The following is a 26595-nucleotide window of genomic DNA, read 5'->3' on the forward strand; positions in this document are numbered from 1 at the left end:
ACAGTTGGTCTCTTTCCCCCCTCTAAAGCTACTTGCATCCACTAAGCAGTATCTGTTTGTAGACGTGACAGAAAGGGATTTCAAGTGTTGGGATTTCAAGTGCAACCAAGAGGGCAGCATGGGAATGTGGATTTTTGCCGTTTAGCAGAATCAGTTAACTATCCATCACACAAAGCTCAGGTTACACCGACATGCAGTTTCTACTCTACTGGTCATCGCTTTCCTGACAGGACTGTTTTCTGTCAGTGAGGGCTTATTGTTTGGCTTTCTCTCTTTTTTTTTCTTGGAAGGGGGGTTGGGTGAGAGAAGTCATATAGCATAGCATTTTACGGAATAACTATTATGCAGAAAAAAAACATGAGAAATCCAACTTTAGAAGTCTAAAACCTTTTATTCATATCAAAAACACGACATTTATAGCATACACCATGATAAGGAATGAGTTTTGTACAATAACAGTACACCAAAAACATAAATGTATAACGTTCCACAACACATTGACATATTTACAAAGTACAATTACTATCATCAGACTCCAAGACTGTAAGTTCATCAGATTGTTGAGCTTTAATTTGACAAAAAATATGACAGAAAGTCTACCTTTTACCTTTTGTACACACACTATGTAGACAATGGTGTAATTTAACTACTCCTCTAAATGTGCTGTCTGAGCGTTGTATTTAGGTGATACCATCAAAGAATCACAGATAGCAGTGTGGAATGGCTTGATGTCAGCAGATCAGATCCAGGATCTGTTAATAATGAGTCAGATCTGATAGAGACTAGCGTTAGTTTGAATAAAAGCTGACTGAAGATCTGATAGTGAGGCTGACTGCGGTTTGAGAGAGTGACGCTGGCAGTCCTGAATGGCTAACTCAGCAGTTACTGTGGGAATTAAAGCCTTTTTACTCTGCTGTCACACGCTTTAGTGATCTCAACTGTCTCAGTCAGCGCAAACTGTTTGTGTGTCTTTCACTCAAGTGAGCCTCTCTCAAACAAAAGTGACCAGACAGGTAAAAGTTCCTGTCGAGAGTCAAATTTAATGTCTTGTTAAACCTCCGTGCCCTCACGGTGATAGATGATTCCCGTCGAGCCGAGTGTGGGGTAGAAATGCCCGTTGGAGCTGCTGTACTGGCTGAGGATGGGGCTAGTGTAGCCTAGAGAAGAGTGGGTGGGTGAAGAGGAGAGCACAGAGGGAGCTGGCACTTGTGGCACCCACTCTGGGCCACCTGAGTTGGGGGAGTAGCTGCTAAAGCTTCCAGGTTGCGTGGCTCTATCTAGAGGAAGGTGCAGTGGCCTGGTTAACCCATCACCTCCCACCTCATTAGCTGCTGTCACACCAGACATCTCAGATAAGAAGCTGCTGAGACAAGGTGCGGGGCCTGACGACGAAGGAGAGGGGATCCTGTCTGGCGTGGGAGAGATGGTAAGGGCAGATGAGTGTTTGGGGCTGCCCCTCTCACTGTCAGCTGACTCTGGAGCTCCGGAGCCGCCATCACCGCCGGAGAGGGAATCGGACTTCCTCTTACGTTTGCGGCGGAAGTTTCCGTTGTCGAACATCTTTTCACAGTTGGGGTCAAGTGTCCAGTAGTTGCCCTTGCCTGTGACAAAAGAATGTAGAGTTGTTGAATTTAAATTTGAGAATGGGAAAAAATACATAACAAAATACCAAGAAAACACTACAGCATATTCAGAAAGCAATACAAATGAGGTGAATTTATCATATAAGTCTTCCTATGTTAGAGAGAAATATTCAAAACAGAGCCAAACACACACAGAAAATAAAATATTACCTGGATCATCCTCATCTCTCGGTACTTTTTTGAAGCAGTCGTTGAGTGACAGGTTGTGTCTGATGGAATTCTGCCAGCCTGCTTTGCTCTTGTTGTAGAAAGGGAAATTGTCAGCCACGTACTGGTAAATCTGACTCAATGTCAGTCTCCTGTCCGGTGCTCCATGGATAGCCATGGCGATCAGAGCCGAGTAGGAGTAAGGCGGCCTGACAAGCTTCATCAGATCTTCCTGTGAAGGGAGAGAGAACCAGCTCAGCTCCCCTCCCGGACCCCCAGCTCCGGCAGGACCCAGGTAAGGTCTCTGCATGCCGTAGTGCTGAGGGACAAAAGGAGGGCCGGGGTTACCAGGAGGGCCGGCTGTGGCCAGGTATGGCGGTGTGTTGATGCTGGAGCCGTTGAACCAGAGGTAGGGGTTTGGGGAGGAGGTGGTGTAGTCGCTCAGGTCGTAGGAGGTCGGAGTGGTGCGCTGAGGACTCGGCAGTGAAGGTGGAGGGTAGTAACAGTCACTGTACATGCTGAGCTCAGGCGGCTCCTGGCCAAGGCTGGGGAACTGCGGGCCGCACCGAGGAGGAGACTGGCCCTGGGCCTCAAATGAAGACATTGTGAAATTTCTTCTCACCTCTCAGAGTCTCCTCTTAACTCCTTTGGTTGTCTTGTCTTTGTCAGCCTTTGAAAGTCCTTCTTCAGATGTTTGCAGGAATTTGAATGCAAAATGGTCCAAATGAAGGTCTCTACACTCCCAAGTTACAGGCTACTCTTCTCCACCCCTTTCCTGTCTGTTTGCCCTTGCTTTGTCAAGATGTCACCTGTCATACCTGCTTTATCTGTTTCCCTGGAAACGCCCCCTGTCTCCTATGATTGGTTGTTTTCTTCAGGTGAGTAGTCTGTCGCTGCTTTCATTTTTTTTTTTCCTGCTGTCAGCTAGTTTAGTTCCTCCAGGGGTTTTGTTCACCCTCAATTAAATAATTTTCCACTCAAGCTGTTACTCCAACATTAATTGAGTTCAGTCATCTGTATTTTTTTGATGATTATGATTCAAATTTAAACAGACTGAAATATAACTGTTTGTCCCTTTTAGATTATACACTTTAATAATTCTTTTTGTGCATGTTACGCCTGCTGTCATGGACTGCTTACAAAGATAAACAACCAACCGCCCACAGGAGAAAGATGATTTTATGAACTCTCTGGCTGTCTTAATGTTTTCCTGTCTATGTGTAATATTTAATGTTATATCAATATTATATTCCAATTATATTTTCTGTACAGACTGGGCAACACTTACAAGCCTATGTTATAAATAAAATGTGATAATCATTACGAACAAAGCAATAATAATATTGTAATGGCCTCTTTAAACCAGATTTTGCAGCAAAAGTATCAGAACTAGGAAACTTATATAACATGCAGTTGTAGGAACACTGCTTTATTAACAACATTGTAGTGAGTAGCCTATAGTTCAAACTCTCACACAGCTCGTGCAGTATAATCCAAGTCTCATGTATCCAGTCATATGCCCAGTACTTCCCTGCTTGCATTTGTCGTAAAACCTGATTATTTAGAACACTGATCTGCAGAGTTGGGAAGGTTACTTTTCAAATTACAGATTAGTTAGTGAAAGAAAAAAAAAATTATTTTAATGATCTCATCAAAGTAATGTAACTTTATATTTATTTACTTTTTGATTCGTTTTTAAACAAATGTTTAAACGGCAATAATGCTGAAAAATATTTTGAAATAGAGAGCAACAGAATGAATGTTAACCCATATTCTACATATAAACATTTTACCAAAAGGAATATCGGATGCAGTCCCTTTTTAATCACCAATATTTTAATTAGTAATTCAATAGGGCTACATATTTTTTTAATTTTTTTTTCTCTTTTTCCAACTGTAACTGAATACAATTTCATATATTTGGTAGTAGCTCTTTACTCCACAAGTCACACGCACAAATAGTTACTCCCCAACTCTACTGAACTGAAAGTTAGTTAAATCTGATACCCTGTCAATCAATAGCTCAATAGAGAATGTTCAATATTTTGTTGTGTAACAACTTTTTTTCTCCACATAAAGTTAAGGTAACATGGCGTGAGTAATTTATTCACAAACTGTAATTTTGTGGGTTCATTTAACTTTGAATACATAGTACTTTGATATTCAGCCAGTTCAAATTTAGTCTGCAGGAGACTTAAAATACTTGCCAATTTTTTTTCTTTCATATAGCCAGTGTAGGCAAATTTTCTATCTAATACTTAAAATCATAACTCTGTTATTATTAAATCAAAGGTTTTGTCATAACAGTGTATTTGTCATTCAATGGCAGTTCAATATACAATAAGTTTATGAAAAAAATGTGTTCAAATTATCTCGAAAATCGTAGGAAGTGACATCATCACGTCACGTTTTAAATGGAGAATGCGCACGTTATTTTCCTCTTCAGTTAGCGCGAGATCCTTCCGTTTCAAACTAACCTGCTAAAGAAAAGCCCTCCAACGTAAGTTTTCACACACTTTTAAAGTATACAGTTCCTCTTAACTTAATAAACTGCTGGTTAAAGCTGTAGCTGGTGGTTTTAAGTACCGCTGTTCCTCTTGACATGTGCAAATGAGTTGAAATCTTAATATTAGAAGACCCTAACATGCTAACTTGACCTTGCTAACATGAGACAGCAGCGTCAAGCTAACGATAATTGTTAGCTAGGTGACGTTTAACTTTTCTGCCATGACCTAACGTCGGGAACGGATTACCGGCGTTTGTAAAGTTAACCGAAGCTGTTTTTTTGCGGAGAAGTGTCTGTGTAGTAAACCGAGAGTCAAGTCCTGTAACATTACCGACGTAACTACCGGTTTGTAATTAAACTTAGATGGCCAGTTCATCTTCGCCTTTAGAGCTTCCGCATAACAGCAACGACGACGTTTTGGAGCTGAACAAGGATTTGGAGAGAATTATTGAAGATATTGAAAATATATCAGGTATGTAATTTTATGTCATTGCACTGTAAGTGTGTTTTGTCATATGGTAGTATTTGGGGATTTGCGTGTCTTTGGCGTGGAGCTGTGGTAACGTTAAGCCTTTTCTGTCTAACTGTAGTGCAGCTGGCTTGGATGAGTTATGACATGGTGGCGCTGCGGACCAGTCCCGAGCTGGCGGAGTCTGTGCAGAAACTGGAAGAAGCCTACCATCGATGCAGAGCTATTATCTGTGGAGACTGAGAACTGGAGCTACAGATGGGCACATGTCCTGAGCCCACTGTCACTACAACTACTCAGATTTAATATGAGAGTTTTCAGTTCCCAAGAGTACTGCACTGAGATGCAGGGAAAGGGTTGATAAAGTATGTAAATGTTGTTTTAAGGTAAACGTTAAAACCCTGTTTTCGTTTTTTACATTGCAGTGGAGAAGCGGGTATTTTGGAGTGGTGTTTCTGCTCTCTGTCTACATTCAGTTATGGACAGACTGTAGCTCTTTTTATTGTTGTTATGCATGGCTTGCAAACATTGTTTTGTTTTGTAGTATTGAAGTGTTCAGATCTGTTTAACCTGTTAAACTGAAATATAAATTTTTAAAAATGAGAATATGTTTTGGTGTGTTTTTTATTGACAGACTTCCATGTGTGAGCCCTATTTTCACTGTACAAATGGTACTTTATGTTTATGTTTTATTTGGATTGTTACACTAGCATTCAAAATTGCGTTTCAAGTTTGTTCGATTTTATATATTGTGTATATATAGTATTTGACACAGACTGCTTTGTTCTTGTGCAATTATTTTTCAGATGGAAAACACAGAGATGAGCACAGAGCAAACTACACCAACTGCCTGCACTGATCTGGAACACATACTGAGAGGGCTGGACTCCTTGTCTAACTGCATGGATCAACTGGCATGTATGTATAACAAGTTTATCCCCACCCACTCCCTTTACACCTTCCAAAATGTCAGCAAGCATCAATTATGCTAGTAAGATGACCTTGATGATTGATTTGCAAATATGCAAAGCGTATGATGTAACTGTTACCCTAGATCTGAAATGTGATAGCCAAAAATGGATTATTGTGCACCAACTGCTGCTCAAATTAGCCATGCTTGTAGATGTCAGTGGTGCAGAGTTACGCGATGCTACGTGATGTCTGTCAGATTGCACTCTGCTGATGGGTAGATAGGAGTAACGGAAGGATTTCACACACAGTTGTCCATCATGCAATTTAATATGAAGTATGATGTTGCAACTTCTTTTTTGCCAGGGGGGACAGTTGTGGGCAAAGAAGCAGTCAGAAAGGTCTGCTTGTTGTCTTACTTCATTAGAACAGCTTACTGTAATAACACAGAGGCTTGAAACAAACATAGGTTTGTTGTCTTTGCCCCCCTTTTTATATGATATATTGTTTTGGCTTGTAGTACGCAAAAATAAAACAACATAACTGCTTGTCAATTTGTAACTTAAAAAACAAGCTTGGATAGATATAGATCAACTTGTTACTCAAGAGAGCTGTTGTTGTAGTTGTGACTTTAAAAACATACAAAAACAGAATTATTATCTGAAAGACTGACTACTGATTTAGTCATTTAGTTTTTCTGTGCTACCATATCAGCATATTTTAATTGCTCCTGCTGTGAGTAGCTCATCTGTTTTTATCATGCATGGTATTATTGTGCAATTATGTCAATCAACACCACACTCCAAAAATCAGTCTAATTTAGTTTCACACAGAGTTTTTTGTGTGAATTTTAAAGAACATGGTTGGTTTTTCAGAGTTATTGCAAAACATATTCAAAAGCTGGTTAGAATTATTGTGTAAAAATATTTGGATATATCTGAATAAATAGCAGTTTATCAGCGATTGCAGACAGAATTTAAGTTGTTGAGGTAAGTATCTTTGTGTCAAGTATACAGTGAATGCCAGTGCTGTTTTATAATAACAGGACAAAAAAAGAGAATAATCTATACTATTAAAGTATAGTATTCAGGAATTGTCCATTACTGTCACAACCGAAACAGAAAGTAAAAGCCAACCTCAGATTCTCTCTTGTTTGCTATGTTTGCATTTTTTAAGCACTGTGTCTATGATTGTGATAGCTTCCTCTAATTGGTGTGCTGCTTACAGTCTTACAACTGATTGCTACCTTTTTGTAAAAAGTCCAGACCTCACCTGCGTGCTGTCCCCAGCGTCCCAAACACAGCAAAAAAAGGGGGAAAATATGAAAATACAAGCGGAGAGCTGAGTCGCTGCAGATAAATATACCATGACACACTTCTAGCAGGTCATAAGTGAAGATTGAGAGGGATTGCTTCTGTATTTGTCTATGCATTGTCTTTTTTTGTTAAAGAAAATCCTTTATTGTGTAACTTGAAGTTTATTATTCAGGTAAATTCACCCTTGGTGTGGAACTATATATCTTTTGAAATGTGGTTTTTGGACATCTTAGAACTGTGTTGCCCTGAGGCAGTTGTGAGACAGAGTATTTGTTTTCTGCCTGCAGTGCTAACCCAGCTGAGGCAATGTGATCTGATCGTTTGTTTTGGCCACCCTGACAAGTTTGCGTCTCTGAAAATCCAAGAGGCGCTGAAGCAGCAGCCCTCAGCTTGACCTGACACCGAGGCACGGAGAACGGAGGTAATGCTGTGTGTCTGGAAAACACAGTTTAATGAAATATAAAACCACAAGCCATGTAAAATCATTCTTTTTCTCTCATTCTGTCTACTAAAAATACAAATTAGCAAAAAGCTGAATTACAAAACAATGACCTTTTGTGTTTGCAAAAATTGTGACATTTAAATGGTTTGTTCAGAGGGGGGTCATGTATACATGTGCACAAATCAGCATAAAAAGACTGATGCAAACACCCACATTAAGCTTGGTGTTGGTACTGGTCAGAGTCCCGCAGGGTGCAGCAGACAACATTGGCTCTGCGCGTCATAGCTGTGGTCTGTGGCATCAATGAGCAGCAGCGGGGTGTGTGTGTGATGGGTAATCATCTCCTTCACCCCAGGGAAACTCTATAGCACAGCAGCACACAAAAAAGAAAAGATGACAGGGACCTAATGACGCAGCGCAGCACAAGTCAGCATCAAACACTCCCCGAGGCGCACCACAAGATGTGAACTTTTCAGTTTATTTGAACACAGACTTTTCCTCTCATTTTGACATCATACTTACTGGCATCATTTTGAGTTTACCTTGTTTTTGTGGCCAGTGCCGAGGGAGTAGGAGTCGGCTTGGTTACGGATCATAATGTTGTAAACCTTGCCGTCTTTCAGCAGCATCAGGGTGTAGGGGTGCTCAGCCGCGCCTTGTGAGCTGTCCCTCACTATAAATGCTCCATCCTATAAACACGATGCACAAATTGACACAGACACACAGCCGGTTTAACATGATATTGCAAATAAAATCTATTCATTTTCAGCTGCATGATTTGTGTATATGTGTGTCTGTATCTGTGCTCCAGAAAGAGGAGGATGAGATGTGAGACTGTGAGAGACAGCACCTGACCTTGTTCACCTCTCTGAGAGCAGCTTCAGCTTGATGTCTGGTCACCTTTCCTCCATACCAGCTGGGATCCAAGCCCTTGGTGCAACATAATAAGACACTCATAGTAAGGATTATATCTTTTTCTTTTCTTATTTCTCTCTTGCAATGACAGAATGTGTTTTACACTACTGTAAAAAGAAATAGAACAGATGTTTCCAGTTATCCAACCTAGTGAATAAAATGCAAATGTCATGAGTTCAGAGCAGACGCAAGGGTCTCACCATTGTGTTCTTTTTTACAACATCGCCATCTGCTGTTTCTCTTCTGAAAGCACTCAAATGTGTGTGTAATTGCTCAAAAAAGCCCCCTTTTATATCATGTGTTTTCTCCTGGAAATAATGGTTCAGTTGTGGTTCGACTTTTGATTCTCACCTTTCTTGTTCCTGGCGTTGACTTGTTAGTCTTTGTGGGCTCTGTTGGCACTGGTGGGACGGGTTTACCTGCTCTGGAAGGGGAAAGATGAAATGGAAAATAATTAAGAAGAAATATATTATTGCAATACGCAGAGAGACAGGCTTGCTACTTATAAATTGTTTAGGTTGGCCTACCTGTTGGATACATCTGTAGATCTGGGAAGTCTTGGTTTTGGTATTTTGCTTGTGGATGAACTAGGAGCCTTGATGTTGCTGCCCTCTTGTGGACATAATGAATAGTGTCAAATAGAAACATTTTGCTGTTCAACTGCTTCATCGACTGGTAACAGGACATAATAAACAGCACATACTTGATTTTGTAAGGTCTGTCTGGGATGGGACAGACTGTCCAGGCTTCTTGCTCCTGTCGATATGCAGATTGGGATGGCTGGCTGATGTTAAGAATAGGAAATCGCATTTTTACATAAGTCTTGGATCATTTAAAATCACTCATTCAAGTGTTTGCAAAGTCTTTAATATGGTCACCTGGTGCTTTGAAAGGTCTTGGAGTGGTATAGTTCATTTTTGGTGGACGCGGGTGCGGAGGTTTTGAAGTCCTGTCAGCAGGGGTCAGCTCATGAACAGGATCTACTCATATGCATAAATACAGATTTTTTTTTAAGTTAGGCCTGCAGCAAATGTGAACACCAATTCAGATATAAATGAAAAGCTGTAGATACACAGATATGTTTTCACACATGATTTTCTTTCTTTTTATGCAACCCTGTTGTTGGGGTTTCTTTCTGTTACCTCTGTATTGATTATGCTGAAATTTAGTCATACTTGGATGTCGAGGTGGCGTCATTTTGTCTGCAGAGAAAGGCCTCTGGCAGCTCTCTTCATAGTTGTCGTCACTGTCTTGTTGCTCAGCTGTTTGTGGCTCTGTCAGGGCACAGATGTAGCCGTCGTCCCCGTCCTCCTGGCTGGGACCTTCATAGTCGTGGTCACTGTCATTGTCCTGACCACAGCCCAGGCATGTGACACAAGTAGTCTGCATGAGTGCAACTCAGATCACAACATACAGTTTTGTGAAACTTCCTACAGCTACATACTGCCATATAGTTAGTTTAGTCACTTAATTAAAAATAATTTGTGGCCAGTCTTATAAAGATAACTTGTAGATTTTTACTTACAAACTCATCAGAGTCCCAAACTTCATCCTCCTGTACAAATACTGTAGGAAAATAAACCGTAAAAAGAACACTATCAGGCCAAAGTAAAATGGGCTTTATGATATCAGTGGCATAGATGAACCAAAATGGCCTTTACCTTGTTTTGGGAGCTTCTGTGTCGTTAATCTGCACAAAAAAATAAACAAGGAAGTTATGAATTGTTATCTAGAAACAGTTACACTTTTGGTAGAAGTTATAAAATGAGATCTGTTTTCTTACTTTTGACCAAAGGCCCTCTTCTGATCCCCTTTGTTGATGTCACTTTGAATCTTAGTGATTATTCTAATAAGATACAAGATTTTTTTTAATCAGTATTTTTGGTTGGGCAATTGTTTGGTGTCAATGAAATAAATAAATATATGGCAAGTCAGACTCACGGGACATAAAGGCTGGGGAACATTTGAAGGTCAGATGTTTTCATTTGCTGAATGATGTAGATTTGAATATTGATTTTTAAAAAAAAGAAAAGACCATCAATGGTATTTCAGATTGGTATAGTAACTGTAAAGGCCTCCAGAGATATATAGGCATACTTACCATGAACTGTGCTCCACTTATGCTGCTCATTATCACCAATTTGTCGCAGCCAGATAACTTAAGCTGAGAAGATGTCACACACATTTAGAGCAAGGAAATGATCTTTTACTGTTTGTTTGAAGTTATACACTTATCTATTAATATCACAGCCCAGTTACTAGAAATAAAAGTTGGCATTGTGTGTCTGAAAACCAGGGATTCATTACATTGTACATTATATATATATATATATATATATATATATATATATATATATATATATATATATATATATATATATATATATATATATATACACACATATCAACATTTCTAAAGTGACGTAGTTCTGATTATAAATGAGCTAACTTTGTCATCAGGAAGTGGAGAGAATGGTGGATGGCGGAAAGCCTAGGCGAGATGGCTGTGAAACTGCAGACTACTGTTTTAGACTGACAAACATTTAACCCAGTTGTATTTTAGTAACACATTGCGGCATTTCCAGCAATGATTGTTGTGCCAAAACTGCATTTTAAGACAATACACAGTCTTTTACTAACTATTACCAAGTGTTTTTTGTGGCTAAACATAACCACAGCATAGGTTAAATGTAAAATTTGAACATGTGTGTTAGAAAAAGGTACAAGTATCATATACCAAATATCTGTGGTTCGCATAGACATACAATGCCAATATTTTTATTGTAAAGGGGGTGAGTTATGAAGTAGCTCAGTCTTCAAATTCCACTTTTACGGTTAGTGTTATAAAATCCACTGCATGAAACTGTAGCCAAGAACAAAGCAAGACAAAAATAAAAGTATTACAAAAGGAGAAAATATTTTCTAACAGGGTAAACATTCAACTGTTGCTTACATTATTCTGGCAGTATGCATTCAAGTGTGTATTTTATTTACTTAGTTTTGTGCAAGTTGTACAATCCCTTTTTAAGATAAAAATTTTCAACGTGTCAGGTTTTAATTTAACTCGGCAGAAAGGAGGAACTTTAGCACTTGACACTTACAGAGGATTAAGTGTTTTATAGCCTGTAGCTGCTCTTTTGATACTCACCCTCCTCATGTAGTCAGCAAGACTTTGGGGATTCCATCTCATCACCTCCACTTTAGAGGGAACACTGTTCAAACTCATGCTTATCTCTTGTATGTATCACATCCAGCAAAAAACTGAGGGTTTAATGACTGAAGCAAGCTCAACAAACAAACATGCTCAACCTACCTTGTAAAATGAAAGTTTAGAATGACCTCTCTTTCCTTAATATAAGCATGTTTGTGGTGCGCCATCATCTTACTAAACGACTGAAGTAGGAAGTTTCCGTGGTTGTACTTGAGACACATAATGTTAGCACACTGCAAAATATATCTATATCTAAACATAGCGCCTGCTGATTTCCTTTCACAGACCTACATTTGTTACTGCATGCTTGTAGCTGCATACGGTTTATCATTTTACTCTGTTCCAAATTATGTGTCTGAATGTTTGACTGCACAGCAGACTCCTAAATTGAGATAAGGATTTCTCAAACAATTTTAACTTAAGCTCTAAATGGACTGACAGCTTATGTGGGTTTAATGTTGACAGCCTCTTCTAAATAGCTAAATTGGCATTCATAGATTAATGTCACAGCTTAGATTTGTTGTAAATTGTGTTGTAAAATAATGTATACTTTTTGTTCTAATTGATTACATTACAATTGTTGAAGGCTGTGTCGCATCTCGTCCTCAGCCTGCCTTGTGTCAGGCCTCTTGGTATCTCACACCCAGGTGAGAGAGGAGGGCAGCCGAGAGAAGGGATGATCAATCACGCTCAGATCTGCCTATACCCCCAGGCATGTCTGGATGAATACATGGGTCCTCCTGGGGGGTCCCCTGAGGAGGTCACCCCTGTTTTCCTCCTCTGTCCTGATTGGGAAACATACCCCCCATGAATGACATGATATGTGAATGAGGCATGAAATACAGTATAATTATAAAGCAAGAGATGCATCGATTTTTGGCAAGGTATTAGATCAGTGTAAGATATTAAGAAGTCCAAAATGTTTAAAGAAATTCTTTTTTTCCCCAAAACTGTTGCAGGATAAATAACTGACCCTCTCCCAAGAGATAACACATTTTAGGGAATTGACAGCATCTGAATGAAAGAACAGCTGTGGTCATCTCGTTTGTAGAGCACAACCAAGCAACACTATCATATGGAACCAATATGGAACCAATAATGTACTCAGTGGAGAGCGGCGATAAGGGGCGGATCGGTGAGGGCTTCCAGTGGGGCGAAACCTTCATTAACACACAGCAGGACAGCTCGGGAAATACAAGACATCCCCAGAAGCAAACAGACAAACGGGAAGGTTAGGAGGGAGTGTTTTGGTCTGTGAAAGTGTTACTTGTTCCTTCAGTCAGGATTTTTTTTATTCTGTGTGTATTAGTTTCCCTGCTTTTCTGTCCCTATACCTGTGCCAAAAACGAATTTTGTCCTGAAAAAAAAAAACATGTTTACTAACATGCTCCATTTATGTGGAGTTGTATGTTGGTGCAGCACAGTCTGCAAAAAAAAAATTAAGTTGGCACTGTATGTTTATGCAAACCACTGGAATATTACATTTGTATATTTCTAAAGTGATGTAGTACATGAGCTCAGTTTGCCATTTGGAGAAGGAGATAGTGAATGTGTGACACATAGGCTAGATGTCTGCCAAGCTGCAGCCCACTGTTGTAGACCAAAAACAAAACTGGTTGTTTTTTAGCCATTTATGGCTGTGTTTTTAGAAGCTTTTAAGCCACCAAATGTTTTTCCATCGGGGATAGTGTCATGGAAATTGGTTGGGTTTTTTTTTTAAATTTTTTTTTGTTTTTTTACAGACTTTGCCACAGTTCCAGCTGGGATAGTGTCACAAAAAGTGGGTATTTTAAGTCAAAACATGATCTTTTCAACCAAGTGATTGTACCTAAACCTAACCACATGTTAACCACAGAGTTCCTCAAATAGAAATGTGAAGTTCCAATGTATCTGCTACATAATAACTTGCAAATAAAATATCTGCAGTGGTTTGCAGAAATGTACAATGCAAACATTTCTTCTTGCGAGTGGGTTGCTGCTTGACCTATTGTTCAAGTGTTTCTACTGCCAATTATGTTTTTTTTTATCAGCCAGTGAGGTAATATGTCAAATTTTAAACAGCAAGCACTGTTGGCACAAATGGAAGACATTGCCTCCACAGTGTTGCCAGAGTTCTGGTGGATCTAAAGTGACAGCAGCTGATCTGTATAATGTAATGATAACCCATGCTGTAATCTCTCACTTTACTGTTTCTACAGTAACTGGTCTGTAAAGATATTGAAACAGAGTTGTCCCACCCCCTCTCCCCCAGGCATGGACCCCATCATGAAGGGAATATCCATGTCATCACTCATTTAGCCAAGACAGTGACAGATTTATGACACATCCAGCTGAGAGGAAGAGTTTTGGAGATGCAGGGGGTAGAGGAAAGAAGGAGGCGAATGAATGGTCTGAGGACACAGTTAGGCCAGTGGGCGGAGACAAGGCTTCTCTAAGACCTAATTACTTGCAAATTATAAGATAAGAAATTAACTTGCTTTCAAGGTGGAATCTGAGTTTAATTATCATTGTCGCCTCTTTGGAGTTACAGTGTAATATCTGGACCCCAGTGTGACCCACTTTACTGAGAAGTGTGTGTAAGCGCGGTTTCCCTTATAGGCTTTGAAGTATTGTGATACATTTGCATTGTCTGTGAAAGGTGACGCGGATAGGCAGTGTTGACCCGGATTATCAAGCCAAATAGTAGCTTCTATAGCGGTGTAAATGCTTCCCTAATTTGTCTTTCAAAGCCTCGCTGCTCTTTGAATGAAATCAATACACGTTGACATCAAAGTGATCGTGGATCAACACCTTGGTTTAGGTGCGAACTGCACCATGTTATCCATGTAATCCTCTGTATAGCGTATTCGGTCCATTCTTATTCTAATTGTGTGCCATCATAAAATCCAGTGATCCCGGGATTTTATCAAGTCAAAATAAGCAAATGTTTTCAGGTTATTGTCAGAAATAAGGAATTATTTTCACTTTTTATTTCAGTCTTACAGAATATTCATAAATAGACACTCACGTATTTATACAAGGAGACATGGAAAGTGCAAACATAAATTTAACATCCTAATACGGGCCCTTATTTAACAACCTCTATTGTATTGTAGACAGGTAACGAATCTATACAATTTTTTTTTGTTTTTCACTTGGGTCCACGGTACCTCCGTCTATAGGCTTGCCCATCAGCACCCTCTCTCCTGGCGCACACATGTTTGACCACAACCTGAGAGCAGTCCTCACAGTTCACCGTGCAGCACCAGTGGAATTTGCAGTTACAGCTGCTGACCACCTCCGTGCGCCTCTCCTCCACCCTCAGGCCGCATTCGTGACACAACCTGCGGCAGCTGCGCCTTTCCCACTGGCTTAAACCCTGTCCGTGCTGCACACACTCCCGGCCTTCGGTGCCGTGCAGCCCCATACTGGTGTTCCTCTTGCAGTAGTCCGGAGAGTCCTCTAGGTAGATTAGCTCTGTCGGGGCCACACTGCCGAACGCGTCCACTATGGCACCTCGGTTGTCCGCACTGTTGCCAGCCCTCATGCGCTTTTTGTCAGTGTCCAGTTTTTGGGCTTGACTGTGCTTGATCTTCAAGTAGTTGCCGATTTCTCTAAAATCTGACAGCTGTGTCCAGCAGGTTTGGACACTGCAGCTCTCAGACATGCCATGGCATCTACAGATGCGCTTCATGGTTGCTTTTACAGCCTGTTGGAAATAAGGGACAGTTTATGACCAAGTCAACAACTTAAAACTGTGCAATGTTTGAAAAACGACTGAACAGAATTTACCAGCCGTCCAGCTGCGTTATTGTGTAGGTTGACAGCAGCCCTGGAGTCCTGACCCGTCTCCTGCGCATCCACGTACTGTTTGGAAATTCTCTCACCGAAATCCACGTTATCACTACAGCCACCCCACAACCAGCCACGACCGCCTGCACACAAAACATCACGTTAAGTCAGGAACTTTGAAATGAATTAAAACTTATTTGATTCAGGATTATAGGCACAGGTTATGTTCACAGCAGGCCAAAACATGTCAGATACAACATTATATTCTGATTTTTTTGGTGGCAGCCTCACCTATTTTTCCGTTCTTGGACACATCACAGCCGCAGTTATCGAGGTCTCCCAGACTACAGTTCCTCGTCAGTGTGTACATGACCCCCGCTGCACTTATAGCGTGGACGAAAGAAGTCTCTCTGGTTGCTATTAAAGAGAAGAAACGGGTATTTACATTATATGTCATTTATGGCAAAGACATTCCAAATATTTATTAGGTATATCACCTTCAAAAAGTAATATTTCAGAATTACTCTTATGATATAAAAACACTTCTTTATTTAAATAAATTTAGCTGCAACGGTGGCTTTTTCAATTCTTAAAAAAAAATGACTACTGCAAGATAAATAAGTAAAGGCAGCCTGATAACAATTTTTTGGCTCCATTACGGTGCATGATGTCCCTTGTTTTTGGGGTACTTTACTCAAATATTTTACTCATGAATGCATTTTTTCCCATCAGAAGTTATGGATCTGCATAAATAATTGTATTTACCGTCTCAACCTACCACGTTTTAATCCTCTGAGCTGAGTCGCGCTGTCGGGACAGTTCCATCTGTCCCATGCAAACTGGTGTCTGCACTCCTCGATCCCCGTCTGTGCGCCCACCTGCACACTTCTTGCATAGGTGAGATAGGCCTGCGGGAGAGGCAGTTACATTATGTAGCCTGGTTTACATTTTGAAAAGTGATTCTGAACTTATCAGGGTTATCTATTCTATTTACCTTGGATCCCGTCATAAGAAAGTTACTTGCCACCCTGAGAAGAAGACAGAGGATAAATAATGAGATCTATGTATCTTAAGTCTGCACAAAAAGATTAGATCGAGGTAAACGGAGTCTCTTACCAAGCATGTCCTGGACATATTTTGTAGAGGAGACACAGGAGCCAAAATAATAAATGTACCATTTTCACCTACACAGTTATCCCTTAAAGTATGGATGTGGTTATTTTGTCTCTGTGTGCTGCAACTTTCTCTTTTGTTCAAATGAAGAACAAATGAACTCTTGTTCTTTGTCCTCAAGGTCCGAGAGAGCTGATTGGTTAACGGGTTCAGGAAACGCCTATATGCGCACTTCAAAAGGATGTCATTAGGCAGCAGTTTTTTTTCTTCCTCAAGACTTTGGGATACCACCAATATACAAAATCTTACCCCTGACAAATCAGTCTGAGTCATGCATATTGTAGAAAAATATTTATTAGGTATTTTGAATTAAAAATATACATATAAAATATTAAACATTTCAGACTTCACAGAAGATAGATCAACATATCTGACCAATCATCCCCAAAGGTGTTGGTATTCATGGAGAGTTTTGTCCTAGGAAAAAAAAAAAAATCATATTTTGACAAGAGTCAAGTCAATTAGATCAAGTGCATTAATGGCATCAGGTGATGTGATTGTTGAAAAGGAAAATAACATGCTCGTAATTCAGAATAATCCCGACTGATGTCCATATGAAAAATGATGAGGGTAGTGCATGTTTCAGGCAATCAGTGACGGCGCGCACGGTGCCTGCGCTTCGTTTTATTATGAGGTCTTCTCCCACCTTCTTTACGCGCACAGTAATATTTAGTAACAACTTGCGTGCATTTGTCGCACTTCACTGTGCAGCACCAGTGGAATTTGCAGTTGCAACTGCTCACAACATTGATGCGCTTCTCCACCACTCTGAGGCCGCATTCATAGCACAGCCTGCGGCAGCTCTTTCTCTCCCGCAGGGGCATTGTCTTGTCGCCCTTCAGACACTCTCGCCCCTCGGTGCCCGGATATCCCAGGCTGTGGTTCTTGACACAGTAATTCGGAGAATCCTCCAAGTAAATGAGCTCTGTGCGGGCGATGCTCCGGAAAGCGTGCGCTATAGCTCCCCGGTTGTCCGCGCTGTTTCCAGCCCTCACCGGCCTCTTGTCCATCTCCAGTTTTTTTGCATGTTCGTGCTTCATCTTCAGGTAGTTGCCCACTTCTCTGAAGTCGGCCAGTTGCATCCAGCAGGTTTGGATGCTGCAGCTTCCAGACACTCCGTGACATTTACAGGCTCTCCTCATGGTCGCTTTGATTGCCTGCCAAGAGAGAGTTAGTTAGAAATTGTATTAATTGCACGATTTTCTCCTTGAATTTGAACCAATGAGCAATACCAGTAACAAAATACATCTGTTTTTCTCCCCTGACATGTGCTATTAATAAATGCTGAACTGGAGAACACACTCCATAAAAACTTCAAGAAAACTTGAGTGATTAATTCTTCTAAAATGATATCTTACCAGTCTGCCTGCCTCGTTGTTATGCAGGTTGACTGCTGCGCGTGAGTCATGCCCACCTTCCAGCGCGTCCACAAACTGCTTGGAGATTTTCTCTCCAAACGCCACATTATCACTGCAGCCTCCCCAAATCCACCCTCTACCACCTGGAGATGAAAAACACATTGTTACTTAATTCTAAGAATACGATGTAAATTGTAGGTAATTAATTCTTATGAATGACCTAGGATAGCACTGAAATATACCTGTCTGTCCAATTCTGGAGTCATCACAGCCGCAGTTGTCAAAGTCTCCCATACTACAGTTCTTAGTGAGCGTGTACATCACTCCGGCCGCGCTGATGGCGTGGACAAAAGACGTCTCCCTTGTGGCTTCAATAAGTAACAAAGAAAGAGGACATCAGTGTTATACTTTGCAATCCCATTTGGCACCATAAATGCACAATGGCTGCACTCAAATGTCATGCGTAAAATATGCGTAAACAGTGCGTAAAGGCAGTACCAGAAATCAATAGGATCATAATGCTTGTTTTTTTTCAACGGGGTTCCAGCATGACATTTAGATTCATGTTTGTGTCCATTCTTCATGGAAGTAAGAACACATGGTCAGCTACAGCAACCCAGTTTTGACAGATTAACTTTGTGCAAACGCATTTCAGCAAAGCTGACACTGAACTCGCCACCACTCGACCTCACTGCTGCATGCCATGCATGTGATGATGTGAAAGTATATGGATACAAATGTCTTACCTCTTCGGAGGCCGTTGTGTGTGGATAATTGGAGCGTGTTTTCTGGGCAATTCCACCTCTCCCACGCGAACTGGTGTTTACACTCATGTATTCCACTCTGTGCGCCAATTTGCACGCTGCCGGCATAAGTCAGGAAAGCCTTGTGTGAGAAAAAACGAGTCATGTTAGTCACAATTGCGGTTAAGCAATACTAAAATGTATTTATTATTAACAAAATCTGCTAACATATTTGAATTTACAGAGGATGTTTTCGGGATAGATCATTTACCTTAGGTCCAGTCATGAGGAAGTTATTCACCGTCCTATAGAAAGGAAACCAGAAAGCCACGTTAATCCAAGGTTATTATACCACTACGAAACACACATTACAGAAGTTTTGAATTAAATACACCAAAAATAAGCGACATACCAAGCTAATGCCAACTGAACATAACAGCACATGGACAGAACCAGGGCTGGAAAGAAATTCAAAGGTCCCATAACAGCTGTAATCCAAGCAGAGGCCTGTTTGTATCCCAGATGTGAGTCCAGAGAGAGAGAGAGAAAGAGAGGGGCAGCTGAAGTTGTAGCCAGGCTCCACAGCCGATGATATTTATATGGTCTTGCCCCTTTGATTGACAGATTTGTCCTGCAAGTAACGTTTCGCTGTGAAAATGTGATGACGACGACATTGATTGCCGCGGCCTATAGACAAATAGGAGCCGTCGGTGCATAAGTGCACTTCAAAGAAGTGACGCAGACAGCTAAACAGCCCCTCATTCATTCATTCACCTGTCGTTCCCAGGCTCCAATCCTTATGCACTTTTCCCACGAATTAAAACATATTCAGTTTATTACATCCCATATGAGAATCACAAACTGAACTATGGTGATCATATAATCATTTGATTTCAGACTTATGATACAAGTCTGGTTCAAGATATTTATATGATGCCAGGGGACACGTGGGTGATTATCAATCACTTTTAAGCGACTACCGCGACACATATAGGCCTCTATCATATTAATATAGTGTAATAATGATTCATTAAGGATTTGAAGAGGAGTTGGCTGCAGGACTGCGACCACTGGTATAACACTCACAACACAGCACAACCTGGTTTCACAAAAATACATCAAGCAGGGTTCCTAATTATTAAATTACACTCATACATTACTAAAATACACTACCAAATGCCTTCATGTGTCGTTTGAAATGTTTGGGAAATGGCACCAGTATCCTAGGGGAAAGGACAGTGACTACAAAGCCATAAAGTCTTTCAGGAGCTGATGGTAGCCCATATAGTCATGTAAATACTGGCTCACACATCGGCGACATTGGCAAGGTCGTGATAATAGGATAATAGATGTTTCCCTGGGAAACAACTCGGTGTGAAAACAGTCTGGAATTTACAAGCGTATAAACACATGCGAGCTATAATGTTGTGTGTGGTCAATATTTTTTAATATATATTTTTTTCTGTAGAACGTTTATGGTTCTAGATTTAAATCTAAAATATATAATCTAATAAGATTATCCCTTCGTATTTACTTCTGTTGATAAATTTCCTTGATTTAGCCTCCACAATCACTGTGATCATTACAGCCACCCTGCCAGTTTCTGTCATTTCATACTCATACTCTGATTTGATGCGAAAGAAGTGATCAAGTTAGTGATTGACATTACAGCTTTTCCATTTGAATCTCTTACACTTGTTAAATCCCCTTTAAACCACTCAAAATCCCTTAAAACAACAATTCACTCAGCGCGGGGGACAATAGACGGACGGCTGGGCGAGGTCCTCCTCACCGTGGTGGAGAGCTGTAGGTGAAGATAATCCCTGTTAATTAGATAATATCCGCATTCATTCTGCAATATGACTGAAACCTAGAGCCCCTTAACACCTGGCTGGAGAATAATACAGAGCGATTAAAATCGATAGGGATGCTTCATAATTTGTGATTAACCGAAGGCTCATTAAACGATTTTTAATGGGTTAATAACCTGCAAACAATAGTCTATCCATCTGGGTGTGTTCAAGCATGGGTGCTAGATGTCTCCTAAACACCGAAACTTCCATGACAAATCACGTGGGTTTTTAAATCATTTGAAGAAATATATTACATTTCTTTATTATCAGGATATCGATTGAAATTCTGTCAACTGGCAAACGGTTGATTTGTAAATACTTCTTACTAAATTTATTAAAAGAGTCAAAAAAGTCAATAATAATCATAATTTAGGATCCTTGCATCTTTATGTGTTTCTGTTTTTCGTGCAAGTTTGTTTGCTGTGTATTCAGCTCAACCAGGAAACGGCAGGCTCAGGACCTTTAAACACTACGCTTAAAATAACTTCAAGTAGAAATGCGCGCTAATTAAATTGTTCTAACAGACATTTCAGACACATTAGGCTGTCCATGAAGCGCTGACGGCTGATTTATGGCAGCGCGAGGTGAGAGAAATAGAGCAATAAAGGCTCAGGAGGTGACGGGCTTTACAGGCTGAGGGAAGGGTGGCAGGATTAGTGACGCCAGCCAGCGACATCGGTCTGTGTATAAATGACCATTGTAGGTTGTTATTATGGAATTCAAAAATAACCTGTCATACATAAATAATAGGCTATGAAGAAGTTATTGAATCGTCAATGCAGAAAAGTTCAGCAAAAAGCCAATTAATACAGAAATAATTCCACAAATTGTTAAACTCAAATCGTTAAATTGTTATTCCAGTATTTTTTCAATAGTATTTAATGATAATTTAAATGCCCCCCTTTGAAGGCCTGTTTGTATTTTACAGTGATATTTTTTTTAACAGTGTTGCTTAATATTTTGTTACTCTTCATGACAGTATGCGGTACCAGTCCCCGCCCCCCTTGCCTTTCAACCAACTACATTACTCCAGCCTGCACTTTGGTGGCATTGCATTGGTGTGTCTTTGCCAAGGAACATTCAATGAATGATAAGAAATGGATCTATCTATCTATCTATCTATCTATCTATCTATCTATCTATCTATCTATCTATCTATCTATCTATCTATCTATCTATCTATCTATCTATCTATCTATCTATCATAACAGATTTAAAACTTGGCAAATTGGATATTCAGTTTAGAATGCAGTTCTTTTTTGGTTAAAAATAACTTAAGTTAACTGATTTTAGAATTGTCGTCAGTTATTTTTTTTGTTCTTCTATCAGTGATTGTCATAGCTAAAATGTTAGCAAGCTAGCTGCCTTTTTGATAGGGCTTTCAAAGAATATTCTAAATTCGAATATAAATTTGAATAGTAAATATATTTATACATTTTCAGATGTGAAAACATATATTTGATTATGACAAAAAAATGAAGAAACAAACAAAAAAAAGCAGCACCACCTCCCGCAGTCTGGCATGTGCCTGTTTGGCTGCCGTAGTACTGCACTGCATGGCGGGAGTCACACAATGGCCACACTGCGATGTTGCTGCAGAGTTACATAATTTTATACTGCAATACTTTACATACTGTACAGGCCAGTTGCAAGCTGTCTAGATGAGTCATTTGTGTATTTACTTCTTGGCCGTGCATGATCAGTCCATGCCTCATTAGTATGTGTGTGAGTTTGAGGTTTGCGCATAGACATAAACGAGACAGCAGTATTCACATAACTGACTGGTTTCACGTCTTCATATTTATTTCATAAAGAAAAGTAAAAAGTTTATTAAGAAAACATCCCACATGATTAGACTCCGATTGCCCCCATGTCTGTAGACACCCCCTCCCCACCTTCCCCTAGCCTGGATGCCTGCCTTTCTCTCTGTGCTACATCACTACACCACTCCCCAGTTTGGCAATATTGGAGACATGTTAGCTATTATAGGCTAACAGTGCAAGACAGGCACCCAGGCTAAAGTTTTTGTCCCACCGGAGTGGTAAGAGAGCCCCCATGTGAGGATGCCATATACCTTTATGGCACCCCAGGGAGCTCATGAGCACCCTTTTCTGAAGACAAAGTAAGAGATTGAAATACTGTGATAATCAAAACAAAGTGCTTTTTTGCTGTGGCATCTCAGCTTCTTTTTCTTCATGTGCTCAGAACCTCAAGGTGTGGCATCGCCTTTCCTCTCTTGTTCGATGGCTGGGAAAGAAAAAAAAAGATAGTTTAGGTCAGCAGCTTGTGTTTAGTGAATATTTGAGAGGATGCTGCTTTTTGATTTGCTGTATATTGATGATGTGCTGATGTTGCAGCAAATCGTTTTTTTTCCTGCTCTGCTTGCTGAGCGTGTAGTCTTTTGACAGCAGTGGAAGTGATGAGTAGCTACTGACAGGAAAATTGTTGCTGGGGGATCAAGGCTTCAATGCTGCCCAGAAACACACACACACACACACACACACACACACACACACACACACACAAACAGACACACGAGGGACACTCACTCTCTTTGGTGGGCAGAGGGTTTTTTTCTTTTGTCTCTGTCTTCTTCAGCTTTGTCCTGTCGAAACGGGCAATCTCGGTCATATCAGGCTTGTCAGACATTTTGGCTGTGAAAGATGAGAAAGACACCTGAGCACACAGCTTTGACCTTTCCTGTCAGCCATCATACTGATAATACATCATAATGTAAAAAAAAAAGCATCTCTTTTATTTAGTATATTCTGTGGTATTAGAGCAATGTTTTAACAAGTCATCACATGAGCTGTCAAAAATCTGGCTGGCTTTGTCTGATATTGAAGATAACCTTTTTCCACCGACTGCACATAAAGGGAGTGGCATGGACATGTGCAGCACAGACACAGCCACATGGATGCCTGTGAGTGGTTGTCGCGTCCCACATGTGCTCTGTCTTGATATTCTGCTCTCTCCTAAAAGCCTGTGTAGCTAACGTGAGCCTATTTTTACCTAGCTGTCTGTTCTTTGTCTTTGCTTTTCCCTCTCATAGGCTGAGGTCTTTGTTCTCTTCCTCCGCATCCTCTCTCTCCCTCTCTCTCTTTCTTTCTCTCTTTCTCTCTCTGCATCTGCATCCACCCCTGCAGCCTCGTGGATCCAGGCAATGCTCCACTGCAGTCATATTCCTGACCTAGCCGCAGGTCTGACTAATCTGTCTTGCACAGTGTGGCCCAGTCACGCCTGTTTCAACCACTGCTCTGGCAAGAGACTGCTGTGGAAATGTGACAAGCCCACTTGCCTTCAGCCAGTCATTTGCAAACCAAGCTACTGTAAAATCATTCTCGCTAGTCTGAATTTGAACGGGGCCTAACAGAAGCGCTTTGACATAGAAATAGACATCCTGGGCACGTGGCCAGAATTTGAAAAAAATTCAGATTCTTGAAACAAGGTACAATGAATCATGTCTTGATTACCCTCTAGCTGCAAAAAGTGTCTGTTTACAGCCCTGTCAAATCTTGATTTTAGCTTTTTTTTCTCTCCAATTCATCAGAAAACCTAATTAATCAAACATTCACTCTTTTGTTCTCCTATCACCATCATTACCATCATCATCATCATCATCCTCATCATCCATCTTTCACATCCTCTCACAGCTGCCATTAGCTGCTAGCTTCTGCTCATGCAGCCACACCCCAACCCTTTGTTTGATTCCAGTAAAACAGAACCAGAAAGAGAAACACGGACACACAGACACCGAGAACCACGCTGAAGGACAGATGATTCATTCTTACCGGTGTTCCACACAGCAGTGGGCTAAAATCCACCAGCGGAGAGAGTAGGGAGGGATAGAGACACAGAGATGGAGAAGGGAGAGCGATGCGGAAGCGGAGTGAGTCTGCCGGTGTGTGCACGCCTGCCTGCATCCAGGGTGTGGGTTTAAGAGGGAGGGAGGGGGAGAGAGAGATGGTGGAGAGAGAGTGACTTAGAGCTTGGTCAGCCTTCCTCTTCGTCATCAATATTCATGCTCTCGAGGGAGAAGACAAGAGGAAACAAACCACTGATGGGAAACAGCTGAGCTGTTAATGTCCATCTGAGATTGATTATGATAAATTATTTAGGCATTACATCGTGTGTATTATAGATTGTATTAGACAATGTTTTTGCAACATTGGTAAGGAACACCGCATGAGATGGTGGAAATAACAGTGCGTCTTCTTCTGTAGCTGATCATTATGGTCTATTTGAGAATTAATATGTACTGTGAATGTTCTCTTTACTTCTATAATATATATTACATGCTGAGAATGTGTAAAAGTTCTGAGTATAAAATTGTGACTCATGTAATGACTTTTTATTTTTATCGGAGCATATTTTCATGTTACCTATTTTTAATGTTGTGTCTATTTTTATAGGAACATGTTTATGGCATGGAGCAGTGCCGCATACCATGACATTTATAGCCCAAGCTTTTAGCAGTGCTCAACCTTAGATGGGCCTTTATAAAAATACACAAAAATCAACAAGAAAATACATACAAAATGCAATAAAACACAAACTTGTTAATCGTAATGGCCAATGAAAAGTACTGTGGCAGTTATCTATATCTCTGTAACAGTCATTACATGCTGCAATTGTGTCAAAGCTCTGATTATTTATAGAATAACAGTGAGTATGACAGTTAATACCCATCCTTGCATTCATTTATAAATAGTAGAAAACCCTATTTATATGTTTAAATGAAAATTACACTCATTGGCTGTAAAGTCTGGAGAGGCTCCACAGAGAGTGAATTGGGAAAGGTGTTATAGATTATTTATATATATTCTTTAATTTTAAACTTTATTTGATAGGATAGCTTAAGTGTGAAAGGGGAAGAGAGCGGGGATGTTAATCGAACCCACAGAGGATGTTGCCTTTGTACATGGGTTCACCCGCTCAACCAACTGAGCTACTGAGCACCCCATAAACCCCTGTATTACACCTAGCAAAGTGAACATACTTACACACTTCAATTAAAGGGTTATTGACAATGTCTTGGTTGCTGTCCATTATGAACATTGTTGTCTACCATTGTGGTATATTTATGTGCAGTGTTTGGATACTGTAATATTTGAATATATAAGTATGCAATTTATATACTATTTGTTTCATACTAAGGTTTCAGACATACTGAAAAATCTTAGCGTACCAAATGGCATGTATGTATTGAATTTGAGACCGAGCCAGTCATTTTGTACATCCACGAAATCAGGCTCCCATTCATTGTCTATGAAGCAGCTCCAGATTTTATAGTTGATGGCATCGCATGTTTGAAATGTACTTGTGTGCTTTCTGGCTTTGAGTGAGAGTAGTTCATGTTCACAAATACTGAATTAACTTTCCTAGGCTATGGAGATAACATACTGGAATTCTTAATTTAGATGGTGTCCCCCTTTAAGGTTTATTTTTATAGGGGAAAGTATCTCGCATGGAATGGTGTCACATACTACAGCATTTATAGCCCAGGCTAATTTGAAATGGCCATCCTTAGATGGCCCTTTATAAAAATACATAAAACTCAACACAAAATACATATAAAACAACACGAAACTCAATATGAAAATACAACATAGCAAAAAACACAAGCAATGATACAATGAAACTAAATTTCAGTGATGAGCAACAGATCATTTGGGATTATTTGACTCATTCCACTTAATCAATTTCTCCACCAGTTGTCTCAGTTCTAATTAAGTGATCAACAGAATATTGCAGCATCTATTTTGACAATCAGTTAATCTTTCAAGTATAAGGCTGAAGTGAACAAATACCTCGTTACTGTGACAATACATAGTGCTGCAAGGCTGACATTTTCCTGTAGGGCTACCCGGAAGCTAATGTCACCCTGGTTCCCTCGTCAAAAAGCCAAAGAGATTTTTCCATTGGATTTTGGATCATTACAGAAAATTAGCTCTTTGGCAAACAAACATTTGTGATACTTACATGTTTTGTTCAGCAAGATTATCTTTCACAATGACCACCACTTTCAGGATCTTTGAAGCCTAAATGTAATCATCAGAAGTAAAAAGCTATTAGTAGGCTATAAGCGAATTACACTACGGTTGCATCGCCACAGCTATGAGCCTGTAAAGCGTAGCTC

General features: G+C 40.2%; 6 protein-coding genes across 8 annotated transcripts; 1 reads left to right on the forward strand and 5 right to left on the reverse strand.

The window, feature by feature from the left end:
* Positions 1-386: 386 nt before the first annotated feature.
* foxi3b (forkhead box I3b) lies at positions 387-2573 on the reverse strand. Its single transcript, XM_042493634.2, has 2 exons — positions 1794-2573; positions 387-1601 (listed from the first exon to the last, which is right to left on the reverse strand). Exons 1-2 carry the CDS (start codon positions 2392-2394, stop codon positions 1051-1053), a joined length of 1152 nt encoding a protein of 383 aa, XP_042349568.1. The 5' UTR covers positions 2395-2573; the 3' UTR covers positions 387-1050.
* A 1573-nt stretch (positions 2574-4146) lies between these two features.
* On the forward strand, positions 4147-5371 carry syce3 (synaptonemal complex central element protein 3). The gene is made up of 3 exons (XM_042493386.2): positions 4147-4290; positions 4660-4768; positions 4887-5371. The coding sequence occupies exons 2-3, from the start codon at positions 4660-4662 to the stop codon at positions 5006-5008; spliced, it is 231 nt and encodes a 76-aa protein (XP_042349320.1). The 5' UTR covers positions 4147-4290; the 3' UTR covers positions 5009-5371.
* Positions 5372-7412: 2041 nt separating this feature from the next.
* Positions 7413-11750, reverse strand: lcp2b (lymphocyte cytosolic protein 2b). 3 transcript variants are annotated; one of them, XM_042493384.2, is made up of 15 exons: positions 11661-11741; positions 11496-11545; positions 10449-10511; positions 10289-10335; positions 10131-10193; positions 10009-10037; positions 9873-9913; positions 9523-9697; positions 9226-9327; positions 9051-9131; positions 8875-8959; positions 8699-8771; positions 8288-8362; positions 7975-8121; positions 7413-7794 (listed from the first exon to the last, which is right to left on the reverse strand). In XM_042493384.2, the coding sequence occupies exons 2-15, from the start codon at positions 11535-11537 to the stop codon at positions 7669-7671; spliced, it is 1149 nt and encodes a 382-aa protein (XP_042349318.1). In that variant the 5' UTR covers positions 11538-11545; positions 11661-11741; the 3' UTR covers positions 7413-7668. The 3 variants fall into 3 exon arrangements, with proteins under 3 accessions (XP_042349318.1, XP_042349317.1, XP_042349319.1); XM_042493383.2 differs by having other exon boundaries at positions 11496-11750; XM_042493385.2 differs by lacking the exon at positions 11496-11545 and having other exon boundaries at positions 11661-11743.
* Positions 11751-14561: 2811 nt separating this feature from the next.
* On the reverse strand, positions 14562-16570 carry LOC121948414 (protein Wnt-8-like). Its single transcript, XM_042493812.2, has 6 exons — positions 16446-16570; positions 16324-16357; positions 16108-16237; positions 15621-15746; positions 15330-15472; positions 14562-15246 (listed from the first exon to the last, which is right to left on the reverse strand). Exons 1-6 carry the CDS (start codon positions 16505-16507, stop codon positions 14689-14691), a joined length of 1053 nt encoding a protein of 350 aa, XP_042349746.1. The 5' UTR covers positions 16508-16570; the 3' UTR covers positions 14562-14688.
* Positions 16571-17064: 494 nt separating this feature from the next.
* On the reverse strand, positions 17065-19259 carry LOC121948417 (protein Wnt-8a-like). Its single transcript, XM_042493815.2, has 6 exons — positions 19016-19259; positions 18875-18908; positions 18607-18745; positions 18103-18228; positions 17861-18003; positions 17065-17659 (listed from the first exon to the last, which is right to left on the reverse strand). Exons 1-6 carry the CDS (start codon positions 19084-19086, stop codon positions 17093-17095), a joined length of 1080 nt encoding a protein of 359 aa, XP_042349749.2. The 5' UTR covers positions 19087-19259; the 3' UTR covers positions 17065-17092.
* Positions 19260-22224: 2965 nt separating this feature from the next.
* tmsb2 (thymosin beta 2) lies at positions 22225-24379 on the reverse strand. The gene is made up of 3 exons (XM_088080651.1): positions 24248-24379; positions 23006-23110; positions 22225-22703 (listed from the first exon to the last, which is right to left on the reverse strand). Exons 2-3 carry the CDS (start codon positions 23103-23105, stop codon positions 22666-22668), a joined length of 138 nt encoding a protein of 45 aa, XP_087936777.1. The 5' UTR covers positions 23106-23110; positions 24248-24379; the 3' UTR covers positions 22225-22665.
* Between the last annotated feature and the right edge of the window lie 2216 nt (positions 24380-26595).

This window comes from Plectropomus leopardus, chromosome 8 (genome assembly GCF_026936395.1).
Source record: "Plectropomus leopardus strain MGB_pleo_1.0 chromosome 8, ASM2693639v1, whole genome shotgun sequence".
NCBI classification, from domain to species: Eukaryota; Metazoa; Chordata; class Actinopteri; order Perciformes; family Serranidae; genus Plectropomus; species Plectropomus leopardus.

Excerpts from the sequence above, each read along its gene's own strand:
- LOC121948417 (XM_042493815.2), bottom strand. The coding sequence starts at position 19,086 with ATGGGACCTTTGAATTTCTTTCCAGCCCTGGTTCTGTCCATGTGCTGT. Across the intron at positions 18,909-19,015 it reads GTTCAGTTGGCATTAGCTTG|GACGGTGAATAACTTCCTCA; the intron begins GTATGTCGCTTA and ends TCCTTTCTATAG. Across the intron at positions 18,746-18,874 it reads TCCTCATGACTGGACCTAAG|GCTTTCCTGACTTATGCCGG; the intron begins GTAAATGATCTA and ends TTCTCACACAAG.
- foxi3b (XM_042493634.2), bottom strand. The coding sequence starts at position 2,394 with ATGTCTTCATTTGAGGCCCAGGGCCAGTCTCCTCCTCGGTGCGGCCCG. Across the intron at positions 1,602-1,793 it reads GAGAGATGAGGATGATCCAG|GCAAGGGCAACTACTGGACA; the intron begins GTAATATTTTAT and ends CTTTTGTCACAG.
- LOC121948414 (XM_042493812.2), bottom strand. The coding sequence starts at position 16,507 with ATGGTACATTTATTATTTTGGCTCCTGTGTCTCCTCTACAAAATATGT. Across the intron at positions 15,747-16,107 it reads GCTCAGAGGATTAAAACGTG|CAACCAGAGAGACTTCTTTC; the intron begins GTAGGTTGAGAC and ends TCTCTTTAATAG. Across the intron at positions 15,473-15,620 it reads GTCCAAGAACGGAAAAATAG|GCGGTCGTGGCTGGTTGTGG; the intron begins GTGAGGCTGCCA and ends TTTTGTGTGCAG.
- lcp2b (XM_042493383.2), bottom strand. The coding sequence starts at position 11,573 with ATGAGTTTGAACAGTGTTCCCTCTAAAGTGGAGGTGATGAGATGGAAT. Across the intron at positions 9,698-9,872 it reads TTTGGGACTCTGATGAGTTT|GACAATGACAGTGACCACGA; the intron begins GTAAGTAAAAAT and ends GGCTGTGGTCAG. Across the intron at positions 8,772-8,874 it reads TCTACAGATGTATCCAACAG|AGCAGGTAAACCCGTCCCAC; the intron begins GTAGGCCAACCT and ends TTCCCCTTCCAG.
- syce3 (XM_042493386.2), top strand. The coding sequence starts at position 4,660 with ATGGCCAGTTCATCTTCGCCTTTAGAGCTTCCGCATAACAGCAACGAC. Across the intron at positions 4,769-4,886 it reads AGATATTGAAAATATATCAG|TGCAGCTGGCTTGGATGAGT; the intron begins GTATGTAATTTT and ends GTCTAACTGTAG.
- tmsb2 (XM_088080651.1), bottom strand. The coding sequence starts at position 23,105 with ATGTCTGACAAGCCTGATATGACCGAGATTGCCCGTTTCGACAGGACA. Across the intron at positions 22,704-23,005 it reads CCCTCTGCCCACCAAAGAGA|CCATCGAACAAGAGAGGAAA; the intron begins GTGAGTGTCCCT and ends TTTCTTTCCCAG.